We start from the raw sequence: 17,687 nt of genomic DNA, 5'->3' as shown, positions 1-17,687 counted from the left end.
ACAGGAGGATAGAGATGGGGATCTCTGGTGTGAACAGGAGGATAGAGATGGGGATCTCTAGTGTGAGTGAACAGGAGGATAGAGATGGGTATCGCATTTCAGGGCTTTTTGAATAACAATGTGATATAGCCATCTAATGGCACTATCGATCAGTTTCTCTTCATCCTAGTACATATTTTGAAGATATCAACAGCTTTGCTCTAAAATACTTTGTTCTCTCTTTTATAGCTATGCCCTGTTTTATGACGAACCATTTCTTTTAAGAGCTTGGAGATTAGTGGAGTTACGAGGTGGCAGGATCTTGACAGACCATGCTTTTGTGTTAGCTAAGGAAGGCAGTGCCGAAGTGTGTTTCCTACTGTGGCAGTCCTGAGCCAGGGCTGGGCAGTAACAGTCATCCTAAGGACTTCTGGGGAGGAGAGGGGCTTACACTTGCCCGAGGACCATTAGAGGATTAAAGGTCCTTAGCTAGGTATTGAAGTCTATAAGAGAAGCCAGCTTCACCTTGCCAGGGGCAGTTCTGTGTGGGGTGCTGGGGGGCGCAGGGCTCAGTGATTGTCCCTTAAGAAGTTTATAATCCAGGAGGTGACACACTAAGCAGAGGCTTTTGCTCTGTTGACATGTTGGAATGAAAGAAAGATAATGTCCCCATCTGAGTGGGTTTTGTATTGACTCTCCTAACACCGCCTTGTTCTCTGCTTTAACTGCTTACTGTGCTGCTGGCCTCTATCTGTAGGTCCCTCCTCTGCAGTCCTGGGGCCAGGCTTCTTTGTACTTTCAACAGTACCATAATTGACAGAACAAAAGCCCTCAAAGATGCCCATATTCTAATTGTCTTGGAGCCTGTATATATATTACTTTACTTAGAGGAGACTTTGCAGACAGGATTAAAGTTAAAGACCTTGAAATGGGGAGATCACCATCATCCTGGGGACCCCAGTGTGATCAGGGCTTCCCAAGGAGCTGAGCTTGCAGAGGAAGCCAGTGAAGGCATGTAGAAAACTGTTCCTGGTCCTGAAGGTGGGAGTTGGGGGAGGAGTGTGGGCAGCCTTTAGGAATTTGAAACGTCCACTGGAATGACTACTTGGATTTGACATACTGGGTCTCACTGGTGAGATGATAGATGTAAGGCCAGCATCACTTACTGGTTACCTGATACGGCCACTGAGAAGTTAATCTTAAACCGGACTATGATAAAAGGGGCCTCAGTAAGACAGAGGCCGAGACAAGTTTACTCTAAACAATCAGACTTTTTATACCTTTATCAGAAATATAGCGGTAGTTGCCAGGCTCAATGTCATGGTAGTTTCCAGGGTACAATGATGTTTGTAAGCTCTACAGGATTGTGATGGCCATTCCCAGTTGTCATCTTGACTATATCTGGAATGAATTATAATCCAGAAATGGAGGGCACACCTGTGATCTTGAGGCTAGAAGACACAGGCTTTTGATCTGGATTTTTAAAAACATTTTATTATTTGTTACTTGCATTAGTGTTGTGCCTGCATGTATGTCTGTGTGAGAGTGTCAGATCTCGGACAGTTGTGAGTTGTCATGTCCGTGCTGGGAATTGGACTCGGTCCTCTGAAAGAGCAGTCACTTCTCTTAACCCCTGAGCCATCTCTTCAGCACCTGACCTGGATCTTGAGGCACAGTGGCCATGAAAAGCTTAGGCCCAGGCAAGGTGGTACACACCTTTAATCCCAGGAGACAGAGGCAAGCAGATCTCTGAGTTCAAGGCCAGCCTGAGACAGAGCAAGTTCCAAGTAAAGAGCAGCTTAGCTCCAGGCGTGGTGGTCACACTTAATCTGGGCCGTACCTTCTGCTGGAGGCCCACATAAGACAATGGAAGAAGGGAAGCTTCTTCTTTGCCTGCTTGCACTTACTTGTCAGCCCATCTGCTGGAATCTACTTCAGGACTGAGCAGAGGCTGGATTCTTGGACTTCCCATTCACAGCTGCCCATTGTTAGGTTAGTTGGACTGTAAGTCATTCCAATAAATTCCCAAATATATAGAGACATTCCATAAGTTCTGTGACTCTAGAGAACACTGACTAATACAAGGACATACAAAATTACTGTCTAAGACCACTTGTCCTATCAACCTTCCCTGTTTTGTTGACTTCCAGGGAACACAGAGAATCACAATGTGTTTTGAATGTTTCACTGCCTCTGTTTCCCAGGAACCGAAAGGCACACAGTGACCCATGAGCCATGGATTCTAACCTAAAAAACCAGGCCAACTCCATGATTGCCTGCAGGCAGACTCATGCTGTAGGCCAGTACACAGGAATTCCTTATGGCAGTGTGTAAGTGAAGCGGTGTTGTTCATGGTTGGGGTTCAGAAGGACTTGGTGAATTACTAAATCTCTCCTGCTTAATTACTCTGGTGGTTTGAATAGGCTTGAATCCTGTAGACTCATGTGTTTGAATGTTTGGCCTACAGGGAGTGGCACTGTTTGGAGGTGTGACCTTCCTGGAGGAAGTGAAGCACTGTGGGGACAGGCTTTGAAGTTTCCTATGGTCCAGCTCTGACCACTGTGGAAACCCAGTCTGCCCCTGGCTTCCTGCAGAATCCAATCCCCTTCTGCTGCCTTGGGATCAAAATATAGAACCCCCAGCTCCTCCTCCAGCGCCTTGTCTGCCTGGATCCTGCCATCCTTCCCACCATGATGATAAAAGACTGAACCACTAAAACTATAAGCCAGCCTCAAGTAAATGTTTTCCTTTGTAAGAGTTGTCTTGGATGTGGCGTCTCTTCATACAGTGAAACCTTAAGGCAGAAGTTGGTACAGGGAGCAGGGTATTGCTGTGCTAGGCTTGATCATGCTTTTGTCTGGAGGGATGTGGGGTTGAGACTTTGGATTAGGGAAGCAATGGATTGCCTTAGGTGGAGTTTAATGGTCCATACTAATAGAAGCATGGAAGGACTTGGTGCTGAGGGTGATTTGAACTGTGGGGGCCCAGCTCAAGAGGTGTCAGAGGAGAAGAATTTAGTTTGTTGCCTAGAGATCATTCTTGTGATATTTTGATAAGAATGTGGCTGCTTTTTACCCTTGTACGAAGTATCTGCCTGGGGCTAAAGTGAAGAGATTTAGATTAATTGAATTGAAAACAAAATCTCAAAATAGCCTAGCATAGGCTCTGTCCTGTGTGGGTCACTTGTATGAAGAGCATCTTGATCTAACCTAAGCTGAGAAAGGAGAAATACAAAATGTCTGGTTCAGGGAGTAGGGCACCAGGAAGTGGAATGGAGCTAAATCCTGTATCCAAGGAGATAAACAGATTAAAGATATTAAATAGAATTAAGGGAGTAGTTACCTTTCATCTTCTGAGAAGGATGTTCCCCAAGAAACATTGTCACCTATTCTAAATTTACAGTGTGTTTGCAGTTGTATGAGGGAGAGTTACGTCATGTTAGGCATCAACATGACCTGGTTACTGTCTTCATTTGGACATAAAGAGATAGGGTTGTGTGTCCAGTTGACAAGAGGTGGATTTGTGATGGCTGTTCCCCATTGTCAGCTTGTCTATATGTGTAATGAGCTACACTCCAGAAATGGAGGGCACACCTGATTCAGGTCTTGAGGCGGGAAGACAGTATGCCTTTGATCTGGATCTTGAAGCTGGAAGACATAGGCTTTTAATCTGGATCTTGAGGTGGGATGGCACATTCCTTTAATCATCCACCTCTTGAGGCATAGTGGCAGTGCTTATAAAGATCTCGTGGTAAGGAATTAAAGAGAAGCTTAGCTCCAGGCTTGGTGGTACGTACCAGCCTTTAATCCCAGCACTCGGGAGACAGAGGTTCAAAATCAGTCTACAGAGCAAATTCCAGGTGAGCCAAGCTTAGGCAGTGAAGGAAACCAAGGAAAACAGAAAGCTGGTGAGGATGCAACGAGGGGCCATGGTCCAGCCCCAACAAGAAGCAGAATTCAGCAGCTTTAGCCACTTGGTTCTGGCTTTAGAATAAGGATGGAAGCCGGGCGGTGGTGGCGCACGCCTTTAATCCCAGCACTTTGGAGGCAGAGGCAGGCAGATTTCTGAGTTTGAGGACAGCCTAGTCTACAAAGTGAGTTCCAGGACAGCCAGGGCTACACAGAGAAACCCTGTCTCGAAAAACAAAACAAAACAAAACAAACAAACAAAAAGGATGGAGTTTCCCTCTGAGACTAAGCAAAGGGCAGGTGTGTGGCAAGGGGTGTCCCTGCAGGCTCAGAAAGGCCATTGTGTAAGGCGGCCAAGCTTTTACCTTGTGCTGGCAGCCAGATTTGGTCATGAATAAGAGTCACCAGGTGGTACTGGTTTTGATGACATGAAGGGGTCATGGAGAGCAGCTGAGGCTTGGCTCTGTGAGAGGCCTGGGGAGGCCATTGGGGAAAGTGCAGCCTCAGTGTCAGTTGAAGGCCTAGGAATGAAGGGGTCATGAAAAGAAGTTGAGGCTTGGTGAAGAAAACCTATTGGTGAAATTGCAGTCCAGTTGCCGCAGAAGATAGCAGTGTTTTGGAGTACCACAAAATGACCCCCCTGAGCAGCAGCAACAGAAGCTGTGACAGTGAAGCCTGGATGACCTTGGAGACCCCAAGAGGTTAGAGATGCCAGAGTTGTGGGATACCTGCCGAGGAAAGCTGCTGACAGGGAGTGGAACCAGCCCAAGAGAGAGAAATATGCTGCAGTCAATAGGATGAAAGGAGTTAGAGATAGAGCACTTTGACATCAGACATGGAGGTGCAGAGTTGGGAGTTTGCCCAGTTGGGTTCGGTCTTGCCGTCCTCCAGTGTTTCCTCACCGTGCTCCTTTCCCTGTGTTTTGGAATGGTGATGCATATCCTGTGCCATGGTATATTGGACGTATGTGATCTGCTTTTTGATTTTGATTTTATAGAGGATTACAGTTAAAAAGATTGCATGCATCTCAGAAGAGACTTTGAACTTGGGCTTTTTTTTTTTTTTTTTTTTGGTTTTTTGAGACAGGGTTTCTCTGTGTAGCCCTGGCTGTCCTGGAACTCACTCTGTAGACCAGGATGGCCTCCAACTCAGAAATCTGCCTGCCTCTGCCTCCTGAGTGCTGGGATGAAAGCCCTGTGCTGCCACACCCGGCTTTGAACTTGGACTTTTAAATGTTGTTGAGACTGTGATAGACTACGGGGACTTTTAAAGTTGAACTAAATGCATTTTGCGTTAGTTATGGCCACAAGCCTTGGTGGGCAGGGAGTGGAATGTGGTGGTTTGAATAGGTTTGACTTTCATAGACTCCTGTGTTTGAATGCTTGGCCTACAGGAGTGGCACATTTAGGAGGTGAGACCTTGTTGGAATAGGTGTGGCCTAGGTAGAGGAAGTGTGGGGGTGGGCTTTGAGGTTTCCTATGCTTAAGCTCCACCCAGTGTGGAAATTCAGTCTTTTTCTGGCTGTCTGCAGAATCGTCTCCTGCTGACTTTGGATCAAGATGTAGAACTCTCAGATCCTTTTCCAGCACCGTGTCTGCCTGGACACTGCCATGCTTAATAATGATGATAATGGAGTAAACTGTATTGCTGGACTGCCACAACCTTCCAGCAATTTATTTATGGATGCTTAGGCCTTCTAGCTTAGGCTTCTTCACAGCTAGCTTATAGAACCTAATTAACTTGTTTATTCTCATCTGTGTCCTGCCACATGGCCCGTTATCTTTAGTAAGCCAGTCAGAAGGTTGTGGAGAAAATTTTTAAGAAGCACTGAGACAGGTATTGCTTCATAAAAATAACAATACCACAGTCCAGAAGGTATTCAGAATTCTGCTGGTACAGAAATCAACATTTGAATAAACAAAGACAACCTTTACATAGTATACAAGAAGATTATCCCAACAACCTCTGAAGCTGTAAGCCAGCCCCAATTAAATGTTTTCCTTTGTAAGAGTTGCCTTGGTCATGGTGTCTGTTCACAGCAGTAAAACCCCAAGACTTTTTTTCCTCTTAGAAAATTGTTTTCCATAAACCTAAGATTAATCAGTTTCTCCCCCCAATAAGCATTTGTGGCAGGCATAAGATCTATGATAATAAGCTAATAAGATAGAGAAAAGTACATTGTGTTAGTCCCCTGAAAGAATAAAGACCCCTCCTTTCTCTTGCAGGGCCTGTCATGGAGTTTGATTACACCATCTGTGAAGAATGCGGGAAAGAGTTCATGGACTCGTATCTTATGAACCACTTTGATCTGCCAACATGTGATAGCTGCAGGTGCTTGCCTTAAACTGCTGTTTGTTTTTGTGGGGCTGGAGACTGAGGCAGTCTGGGTAACCCAGCTACTGAGCCATGGCCTCAGCCCATACTGAGCTGCCTCACTGCCTCCCAAGTGGAGATTTCTGGGTCTCTGCCCTGCACCTTCCCAAGCTTGCACCTATTGTCTCGTCTCTCAAGAGAAATTTGGTCAAAATGTTAAAGTGGTTTTTAGTTCCATTTCAAATATGCCTTTACCATGGCTGCAGGTCCCCAGTTGCCCCTGCCAACGTCCTCGCACGCTTGCCCTCACTTACTGCCGGCATGTGTGCTGTTCCCCCCCAACCCCGCCCTCATCTGCCTGCCCGCACTTCTCTGCTTAGGAGATTTCTTTCTGGCTTGCTCTGGGCTCTGCTCACCAGTGTCCTCAGCAGAGGCTTTGTCTGGGGACCTCCTGCCAGGAATCCCTGTCCCTTTCCTGTGCTTTAGGATCTTAGAGCATCCTCCCTGTCATTCCGTGGACCGTCTTCTGACAGGACAGCGCTTCATTAAACAAGGCCCTATTTATCCACTAAATCATGGCCATCTTCTTCTTCTTTTGTTTGTTTGTTTGGTTTTTGGTTTTTGGTTTTTCGAGACAGTGTTTCTCTGTGTAGCTTTGCCTGTCCTGGAACTCACTTTGTAGACCAGGCTGGCCTTGAACTCAGAAATCCGCCTGCCTCTGCCTCCCAAGTGCTGATGGCTGTCTTCTTATCACCTTGAACAGTGCCTGACATCGAGGTGACAAATGAAGGAAAGGAAATAATCAGTTGACGGCCTTTTATAAACTCTGGTGCTGCTTCAAGTTCCCACCGTCTGTTTTTAACCTTGGTTTTTGAGCCACCAGAACCCAGCTGAGTTTAGGAAATAGGACCTTGGGACATTTATTTCTTGCCCATCTTTCTGGATCAGGGTCTGTGTGCCCCAGGCTGGGCTTGAACTTGCAGTTGGTTCTCTCTCTTTAGCCTCTCAAGTGCTGGGCACTGCTTCTGGTGACCTTGTAACTCAATCTGTATTTTCTTTTTCAATGAGCCCTTTTTTCATTGTGTCTTCTCTACTCTTATTTCAAGTTCTTTCTGAAATAAGAGGGACTTTAAGAAGATTCTTAGAGAAGTCTGTGTGCAGGCCTAGTGGGTGCTGGGCTGTCTGAAAACTCAGCTTAACTGAACATTATATAACATTTATATAATGTTCTTAATCTCTTTTCAGAGATGCTGATGATAAACACAAGCTTATAACCAAGACAGAAGCCAAGCAAGAGTACCTTCTGAAGGACTGTGATCTAGAGAAAAGAGAGCCAGCGCTCAGGTTCATTGTGAAGAAGAACCCGCGCCATTCTCAGTGGGGCGATATGAAGCTCTACCTAAAGCTACAGGTGTCTAGTAAGCTGGAGGCTGGGATGTCTGACTGGAGGTGAACTTCCGGTGTAGTCGGCTGGTTGTAACTCATGCTGGTTTTGCTCACACATTAAAGAGGATCCTTTCCTTGTTTATATGTCTATCCCTGCACAGCTAATGACTGCTCAGAGCAGCATCTGGCTTTGGCTGTGGCAACTTTGGCATAAGCGCACTGCTAGTGGATGGTGCAGGGAGTAAACTGTACTCTGAAAGGGTTAGAAAAGCTCAGACCTCATCTTTTACCAAACAACAAGAAGAAAGGGGATGGGCATTTCCGTTCTTGCACAGATGCCTGGACTCTGACTGTATTGGGATATGAGCTGGAATGCTGGAGGGTCCCAGTAACTGTAGCCCAGGGCAGATCTCGGCCCCTGCTGTGAGCAGGTTACACTGTGCTGCGGCAGACACCTTCTGACCTTGTGCTCCAGCACCTGGGCCTACTGCTTAGAGACACGTGTCCTCCCGTATCTACTCCAGAAAGGCTTGACTATGACGGTGTTTGCACCATTATATGAAAATGTGTAGAGACACTGCTTTAGAGCTGTTTGTACAGGAATGTACTAGAAGTTTCCTCAACTATACATAAAATCAAGCCACATTGAGAAACATACACTGAATTTCATTAAATATGATTATTGATTCAGAAGTTCATCATTCATCTTAAATACCATTCAAAAATAAGTAAAACGCGATGCTAGTTAAAGCAGCCCAGGTTTTCTTTTCATTGGCGCTTTGTGCTTTCAGCCTCCCGTACCCAGCTCAGGCGGCACAGGCAGTGGAATGCCAGGGCACAGACTCTGCTTGCATCGCCTGCCTCTCCTGACCTCATGGTTGGATTTTACATGTTCTTTCTCGTTGAGTCTTTTCTTCATTTATATTTTCTGTACTATTATTTCAACTCCTGGAAAAAGTGGGACCTAAAGGGAATCCAACTGTTAGTCTATGGTTTTGCTCCTGATGTGACTTAATGACATCTGTGAGCTCCACAGTTAGGACTTCCTACTGTACCTCTCTGAACTCCAGCTGACTGGGCTCTTTCCTGTGTTGTAGGTGGTAAAGCGGGCTCTTGAAGTGTGGGGTAGCCAGGAAGCTCTGGAAGATGCAAAGGAAGTGAGGCAGGAAAACCGAGAAAAAATGAAGCAGAAGAAGTTTGATAAAAAAGTAAAAGGTAAGTGGCGGTATTCCTGTCACTTGTCTCACCACGGAGCAGTCTCTGCAGGTAAGGACAGTGGGCTTGAACGTTGGCCTCTGAGCCTTGGTATATGAGGCTTGGGTCAAACCTCACGGTACCTCATTAATAAAGGCCATTGCTTTCATGTGAGTCATTTTTGTGCAGCAGTGGTGTCTGGCATGGTGGGGACGGTGGGATTAGGCATCACTCAGATCCTGTGTGGCTGCAGTGTTTAAGACAATAGTAACAAAATAACAAGACTCTCAATAGACACCTCTCATTGCTAGAAATAAAACCATGAACTATGTAGTCATTGGATTTAGTAACTAGAAGGAACAATGGGTATCAGTCCAAATGTCTTTAATATGTGTATTATACATATGCACAGTCATTCCTCTGTCTGTGAATCTGTCTCCATGCAGCCCTCCACTCCCTGGTGGTTCTGTCTCTGCATCCACTATTCACGTGTGTAGCTATATGTGAATGTTTCAGTAAGTCTGTCCATCCACGCACACATCTAGTTTTGCCATATGCCAAGCACTGTGCTAACAAAGGGGCTGGGTTGAGTGTCAGGAAGGAAACTTGAGACACTAACCCAGTGTGCTAGGTATGGAGCCACACCAGGGATGAGCAGAGTGTGGTAGGAGCACTCGGGCTATAAACAAAATTCCCAAAGAGGGGTCGCCAGGAAGTAACCAGCATATGTCTTTCATGTGGTGGCTGTGTAGAGTCTCTGTGTGGCGCAGTGTGTCTAGGTAATATGTGTCCTGAATGAAGGTTGGGTTATACTTTACTTGATCCATTTCAAATTAGTATTCTAGCCATATTAATTTTTCTTATGATTTTAAAATTTAGAAGAGATTTTGTGGGTGAATGGGAGAGCCCACATGCTTAAACACAAAGAGGGGGGGGGTGCTATACATCCCTGTAGTCCTAGTACTCAGGAAGCTGAGGCAGGAGGATTGTGAGTTGGAGGCCAGGATGGGCTGTAGAATGAGTCCTTGGCTCAAGAACCAAAACCAATACCCCCCACCACAAAACCTGCCTCCCAAACCGAACTAAACAATGATAGCCAAAAGCCAGGCAGTCAGCTAACTAAGCAGCCAAGTCCTGTTCCCTGTGCAGACTCTTACACATTCTAAACCAAAAACGTTAGCAGTGCTGGACAGACGTGCAGCAAGACAATCTCAGTGAGACCCCTTTGTACAAACGACCTAATTCCTGAGCAGGTAGGAAGCCCACATGGAAGGCTTAGCTGGTTTCCCTCAGCAGACTACTGTAGAAGAGTATGTCGTTAATGTCGTCCAAGCCAGCCACAGCTGTGTCCCAGCGTTCAGATGCCAGCAAAGACCCACTGAGAAGAGGTCTTTCTCCTCTTCTGGTGTTTAGCATGAGCCCCTCCCTCTAACAGTTTAAGGAAGGGGTGGGAAAGGTGGCCCGCAGATTAGTTGTCTGCTCTGCGTGTGCTCGTGCCTGCCCTGTATGCAGGTGCACACACCTGTGTTGTGCATGTGGAAACCAGAGGCCATAAGGCTAAGGTTAATGCCTGTGTAATAGGATCTCTTTTCACCGACCCTAAAGCTGACTGGTGGGTGGCTGCCAGCATCCAGGATCCCTGAGTCCTGTGTACCCCTCCCACCTCCCAGGGCTGATTTCACAGCCAGCTGAACTCCATACTGTTTGGTATTACCCTCTCCGCCCCCTTTTTGGTGGGGGGAGGGATTCAAACTTGGTTCCTCATCCTGGCACTTCTGAGCTGGTGGATTTTTCTCAGGTCATGGTAGTGCAAGCCATCTCTGTAGCTCAGGTCCAGGGTTTTAACTACTGCTAGGAATCAACTGGACCCTTCCCTCAGATAGTACTCTGGTGTAATGATGAAATATGGACAAAAGAGTAAGCATTAACTGGAAATTTGTATTGTAAAGAGGTGAGGAACACTATCTAACTTTTCCTTAGACACCAGTTCTGTGGTCTGGTCAACATGTCAGGTAACTAAATTCCTATAGTTTGTCTAGAAAAACATAACGAGATACACTTATTTTCTTGCCTTTTTAATATGACTCTATTAGGATATGTACAAATTTTCTACAATTTTCAAAATATGAACTCAGTTGGTGTTTAGTTTTTGATCACTGTATTAGACAAACTTTATGGATTTTCCTTATTCCTGAATCCCAGTTGACACTAAGGTCTTTTTGAAGATTGATGTCTTTGGAGTTCATTTCTTGTTTGAGTGAAATGTTTTTCAAGAAAATTTTTGAGCTGGGCAGTGGTGGTGCACGCCTTTAATCCCAGCACTTGAGAGGCAGAGGCAGGCAGATTTCTGAGTTGGAGGCCAGCCTGGTCTACAAAGTGAGTTCCAGGACAGCCAGGGCTACACAGAAAAACCATGTCTCAAAAAACTAAGAGAGAGAGAGAGAGAGAGAGAGAGAGAGAGAGAGAGAGAGAGAGAGAGAGAGAGAGAGAGAGAGAGAGAGAGAAAATGTTAGAGGTGTCTACATGAGTGAGTGCCTGCCATTACCTGCTTCTGCTGATGAGCAAGTGAGTTCTGGGTGGTCTGTGTCCCCTTCCCCCTTGGGGTGCTCGGTGTGCAGAGGTCAGTGTGCTGCCGACTTTAACTGTGGTTCTTGTTGATTCGTTCACTCTAGCACTTGGTGGATATGTTCCTGTCCTGACTAGGCCACAGAGGGCTGAGTGGAGTAGACTGTAGAGTAGAAACGAGGAGCTGATTGCACAGTTGGCTCAGAACAGAGAGGAGACAAAGCAAGTCTAAAGGCTTTTTAGTTGGAGAGAATTGGAACATGGTTCCTCTTGGTGCACAGCGAAGCTGCCGTAAAGCTTTCTTCTTTGTGGGAAGGTAAGCGATTACACTCACCTGCTCTCAACATTTATTTATTTTTTTTATGGTAGCAGTTATAATGTGGAGGTTGCTACAGAGAAAGATGTGAGTACTGTAAAGTACACAGACAAGGTTCCCCATCTCCAAGCTGGAGGGTAACTGTATCCCTAAGGGCACACCGCCCAGCAGTGGGCAAGAGCCCTGACCTGGTACCCTGCACAGGAGTTTTGGTCTGCAGGCTTTTTTGCCTCAAGTAAGGCGGGAATGTGGGTGTTTCTTGCATGTTACATGCGCTTAGTACTAGAGGCTCTCCTCCTAAAAGGCTAGTCAGTGGGCTTCGTTAGTATGGCTGTCCCCACCTCTGCAAGGGGCAAGTAAGGACATCATCCCATTTTGAGGTCCCTTGTGAATTTGCGGATACTGCTCTGTCCCATGGATATGCATGTGACACCAAGGACCTTCTCTGAGCAACCTGAGGTGTGTAAGTCCAGCCTGTTAGTTTATGGAGCATGAGTGAGATCAAAACTTCATGTTTTCTTTCTTTGTAATCTATTTCCTCCCGGGAACGGGCACCACCTGCTTTTCCATCCAGCACGTAGAGGTGTTGGGTCTCCTCACCTAGCTCTGTAGTAGGTTTCCCTCAGCAGCAGCAGCAGCAGCAGCAGCAGCAGCAGCAGCAGCAGCAGCAGCAGCAGCAGCAGCAGCAGCACCGGGTCCCTTTGACTGCAGACTGTCTCTTTGCAACGTGTAGTCTAAAAACAAGCTTTGAAGTGGTATTGAGTTTTCACTGCAACAGGCATTTTGGGGAAATCTTTCTGGGTGAACATTGTAAGCAGTCCCTGAGGCTCTCAGTAGGAAGACTGGCTACTCATTTCCAGGAGGTGTAGTCTACTGCCAAAAAGGCTAGGAGGCAGCAATGGGCAAGCCACTTACCACTTGGTGTCTAGCCTCCTTTAGGCTCCAGTTTTGTGCAGCACACAAACCCCAGTTCCTTGCCCCAGGTCTGCTAGACCTGGCCCACTTTTGCATACTCTAACAGTTTTACTCACACTCCACAGAAGACAGTTGATTGCTACTCTCCTGAATGTTGTGGAACCAACAAACCTTTAAAAGATTTGGGGGACCAGTGAAATGGTTCAGTGGGTAAATGTACTTGCTGCCAATCCTAATTCCCTGAGTTTGGTTCCCAAAAGAACCCACTGGTGGAAGGAGAGAACTTACTCCTGCTAAGTTGTTCTGACTTCAATACATGTGCACCATTGTGATCCACATGCACACACATGTATAACCTCACCCACATGTATACCCCACCCACTACTGTTTACACACACACACACACTCCCCCCCCCACCCCACCCCCCCGGCAAATGTTGGTATTTGGCCATCTCTAACCCTTCACACTAGCATGCACTTTATTAAGCGCCGAGTTATTTGCAAACACCGTGATTCCTTCAAATCTTTGTGTTCCTGAGATCTTTTCTCTGTAACTAAAAGCTGATCATGAATGAGATACCTAAAAGTGATTATGGAAATGTTTCTCATGTGTTGTTCCCATTTGTCAATCCGGGAGCCGCTGGGTAATCACCTTCATGATGCCCCTCAGCTCATCTCTTGCCCCTGGACTGCTCAGTATCTTGTTTCTGCTCCGTGAGACTCAGGCTGACTGTGGGAGGAATACTTAGGAGACACGAGAGCGCTGCCCGTCCTTGAGGGAGCTGACAGCCTCCACTGAAGTCCTTCCTTTCTGTACCTAACACACACCACTAGGTCTAACACCCTTTTACTCAGTGGTTCTAGTATATCAGATGTCTTAGCTGAGAGCTTTTTGTGGCATATAAATAGGGGATGTTTGTGTTGAAACAAAACTTTTCCTTGGGTTCTACTCTTGTTTTCTAAGACAAGGTTCATGGAATCTAGGACTTGTAACAATCTTCTTGCTCCTGCCTCCCAAGTGCTAGAATTATAGATGTCCATCTCCGTGCCTGTTTTATTTTGAAATTGGAATTATGTAGCTGGAATGTGCTATGCCAACCAGGCTGACCCTTCCAATCCACAGGGATCCGCCTGCGTCTGCCTGTCAGGTGCTGACTAAAGACGTGGGCTCTCATGCCTGGTGCCTGGCCTTTGCTTTGGTTTTGTAGAGCATAGGTTGGACTGTCCTGTGGATTCTAATCAGGTCACGGTAGTACAAGCTCCTTCTGGAACTCTTCATTTGGATGCTCACACTCCCAGGTTTGGCCAGTGGGCGGTGGAGTCTCCTTTAAGCTGGTTCATGTCTTTTCCTAAAACCGTTTTCATTTGGAGAGAATTTTAGAGTTGTGAGAAATTGCTGGAATGAACAGAGGAGCACACACATGCCTCCCCCAGATTGAGCTTGTGCAATCATCTGCATCACGTGTAGGCTATCACTAAAGTTGTAACCACTACTCTTACGTGCTGTTTCCCAACAGTGTTCACCAGTGTGACATTAGCAGATTTCGTATTCAGGAGATTTTAATCTAAGCTGCTTCTGCGTCTGCTTCCTGAACCTATTTTAGTGTTCCCTTCTAGAATGGATGTGGTATAGGCTGCCTCCTGTTTTAGGCATTAAGTCTTCCTTCCTAAATGGTTTATTCTCATCACCCTGCCTTTCATGCTGAGGACACTGGTGGAGTTCTTTCAGTGTTTGGAAGTAAGGCTTTTCACCTAGGGCTACTGTGGCTTTTCTGTGGATGGGGTGCAGATAGGTGACCCCTGGTCCAGGTTCTCACAACTGGAGGTGCACAGTGCCCATCTGTTCTCACTGGCAGTAATTTGGTTTTTGTCCAGTAAGCCAAAGAAGACAGACTACAAATAACTACCCCCCCAGCCCGGCTCAGCAGCTCTGCACGGGCTGCTATGCTAGGACCAGCACTCCTATGATAGGTTGGAGCAGCTTTCAGCCCCAGGACTCACTCCATCAGCAGCCAGTGTTCTACAGCATTGTTAGTGGCATGGACTCCGACTCCCAGAGTTGTGTGTTCATGTGTCTTTATTTTGGAGCTCAGATTGTCTCAGATTCTGTCTAGTGGGAATCTTGTCATAGGTTGCTGTTTAGGTCATTGACAAACTGAACATTTCTAGAACAAGCATGTCTGTCTGCATGTGTAAAATGTCTGAGCACAAACTGAGAGTGCTTGCCTGCCATGTTCGAGGCCAGGGTTTCATCCCCAGCACCCCACAAAACATGCATGGAGGTAAGAACACAGGCTCAGTTGACCAGCATGGGCCCGTGTGAGACTGTTCCAACAAGGTAAACCGTGCTGTCGCCTCACTAAGTAGATGAGAGAGAGATCACTACAGTCAGCTTGATGCAAAGGGCTCTTGGCTTCCTGGCTTCCTCATAGGCCGAACTTGTCTGACACGCTCCCGACTGAAAACCTTGGGATCTGGGCCATTCCCATTCCTTGCTCCCCTCAGCTGGCTTTGCTGTTCTGGCATCCTGCTTTCTGTCAGATGTTCCAAACACACCCCATTCTCTTGTTTTTGTTACTACACTTCTAATCTATACAGCAGCTTCATGCTTGATAATGTAATAAACAATCTGCAGACTGAGCAGGCTGACCAAGTGTGTGTAACCAACCAGTGGTTGTAATGAAAGGAAATCATTAGATACACAGATACCAATGGACGCCTCATTGGACTTATTCTGGATTAGGCTGAACAGCTTTCTTCTCCCGTTAGAGCTGCGGCGAGCAGTAAGAAGCAGTGTATGGAAAAGAGAGAAAACCGCTCACCAACATGAATATGGACCAGAGGAAAGCTTAGAAGAGGACATGTACCGCAAGACTTGTACCTTGTGTGGCCACGAACTGATGTATGAAAAAATGTGACTTTTAAAAAAAATTATATTCAAATAAAGACCCTGTTCAAAAGTTTCACAATGCAGTCTTCACAGAAAGGACTCTTACATAGCAGTGCTTTGGAACGGCTGTGTTTAAGGTCTGCCCGAGGGCACAATGTGGGGTCTGTGGGAGCCCAGTGGTACAGCAAGATTGAAAATGGCAGGTCATTTCATATACTAACTAAAAGAAAAAAACCTAAGGTGGTAGAAATGCTTAAAAAGGTACACACGCACAGCTGCACATACATGAACACAGGGAAGTAACAATAAAAGTGACAGGAACAGCCACTCCACGGGGACCAAGGGATGTGGGTGAACCCTAGGTTGGCACAGAAGGAAAAGCTTACAGGGTAAGGTTGATGGAATGAACAGGTCTGATGTGTACTGCTGTGAAGTCTTCAGGCAAAGGCAAGAGCAAGATGCCACTCCACGAACAAGCACCCAGTGACAGCAGGAGCCAAGAATGGATTCAGGAGTCTATGCCAAGGCTTCAGGGCCCTCACACAGCAATTTGGAAATGCTGTATTAAAAGGGAGAAATGACTGCTTTCAAAGTTGAGTATCCAACTATTTCATCAAAAGCATTAATATATCATTTAAGCTTTACAAGTTCTCATCAAATGCAGGGAGGGTAGCAGCTTGCCTCCATGCTTACTTAACACCTCTGAGGTAGGTAGGAAGTTACAGCTGCCAGTCTTACTTCCCAGAGTTCTCTTTACTCTTGTCAAAAGTATTACTGAAGAGTCCATGAGTAACAGCTGTTTGAATCAACTATTATACATGAACAAAGGATCAAGAGCTGGGCACTCAGGAGGCAGAGGCAGGCGGATCTCTTGAGTTCTAGGCCATCCTGGTTTACAGAGTTCCAGGAGAGTCAGGGCCACACAAAGAAACCCTGGTGGGGAGGGGTAGGAACCAAGAGAAAGAAAAAGAGTATCTTCACGTCTCTGTAGAATGCAGCTCAAGTAGAACTAACTAGCTGAGGACAGGAGCCGTTCCTAACCAGTCCATACGGTGCTTAGGCAACGGCAAGGAGGCACCCGTGACTTTGACAAACATGCAGGTTGAGATGTGGTGGTCATTTTCACCCCTCAGATGCACTAACTGGGAAGTGTGTGAGGCTTACTTTTCCTATCAGCTGCTTACACCGCACCGGAGAAAGGCCAAACTCTGCCAGCCAATCCCACTAACGTGGGCCTCATGACTGTTCTTTAGAAACACTCAGCAGAGATGGTCTGTGATTTACATGTGCCATGCTAACTCAGAGCTCAGTAAAAGTTGATCCTGAATGGGCAGCCAGACCTCCTTACAGAGAGAAGAGGTTCAGGCCGCTGCTGAGTACTGCTGTGTGCTGGGAATAGTTCATCCCTGAGGTTCATGGCTCTAACTTCCTCCCTGTAGACTTCAGATAGGTTTTCCCAGGGCCTGCTTCTATCTATGAAGTGAGCACTGTCACCTGTCAGAAATCTGTCAGAAACATTTCATAAGGTCTGCCAGTGTAGTGGCCAGCAGTTAGTGAGCACTTCCTGCGAAGGCCGACACGGGAGATCCGTTTTGCTTACACTTCTGTTCTCTAGCTGACTTTAGTTAATCCTGCTATCAGGCTAGCAAGGCACATTACACCTGTCACTTTTAGGTATGATACAGTCCTCACGGAAGCAATGCATGTCTGCTTTGACAAAAGCCTGTTAAAGGACTGTTAGCATGACTTCACAGACCTTGTGAAGCACACATCCCGTCTAAGGGAGCCCCGCCAGAGGCGAGCAGCTGCTTCCTGCTTCTGCATCTTCTGTAGGAACAATCCTCTCTTCAGTTTTTCCAGATGGCTGACCAGGATAGAGCAGGGGCACATTAATGAAGTTTCTAGAAAGCTCCACTACACAGGAGGAGCCAAAGAAAGGAAGAAAAGTACAAACTCCTAGCATGCAGCTCAAGGATAACCAACCTCTACTGTGCCTCAGCAAAGGAGAGTTACCAGTGCCTTCAGATAGAGCATGAACCATGTTAAATGGTGTACTGGCTAGTTTTGTGTCAACTTGACACAGGCTGGAGTTATCACAGAGAGAGGAGCTTCAGTTGGGGAAATGCCTCCACGAGATCCAGCTGTGGGGCATTTTCTCAATTAGTGATCAAGCGGGGAGGTCCCCTTGTGGGTGGTGCCATCTCTGGGCTGGTAGTCTTGG

The 17,687-nt window shown here is 46.5% G+C and overlaps 1 protein-coding gene across 3 annotated transcripts in view; it reads left to right on the top strand.

Moving 5' to 3' along the window:
- The window catches only part of Xpa (XPA, DNA damage recognition and repair factor), a 25,355-nt gene extending 9,820 nt beyond the window's left edge, over positions 1-15,535 (top strand). The window contains exons 3-7 of one of the 3 annotated variants that reach the window (XR_003844069.1): positions 6,113-6,218; positions 7,446-7,611; positions 8,684-8,801; positions 11,453-11,661; positions 15,346-15,427. Coding sequence is in view for 2 of the 3 variants with exons in the window: in XM_021199850.1 (XP_021055509.1) it covers positions 6,113-6,218; positions 7,446-7,611; positions 8,684-8,801; positions 15,346-15,494 (539 nt within the window). In the remaining variant the exon portion in view is untranslated. Of the gene's footprint in view, positions 1-6,112; positions 6,219-7,445; positions 7,619-8,683; positions 8,802-11,452; positions 11,662-15,345 lie in introns of those variants that run through there. The other 2 variants (XM_021199850.1, XM_029539836.1) reach the window with 2 other exon arrangements.
- Positions 15,536-17,687: the final 2,152 nt, after the last annotated feature.

Source organism: Mus pahari, chromosome 6 (assembly GCF_900095145.1).
Source record: "Mus pahari chromosome 6, PAHARI_EIJ_v1.1, whole genome shotgun sequence".
NCBI classification, from domain to species: Eukaryota; Metazoa; Chordata; class Mammalia; order Rodentia; family Muridae; genus Mus; species Mus pahari.
This window is presented reverse-complemented; position numbering and strand designations above follow the sequence as displayed.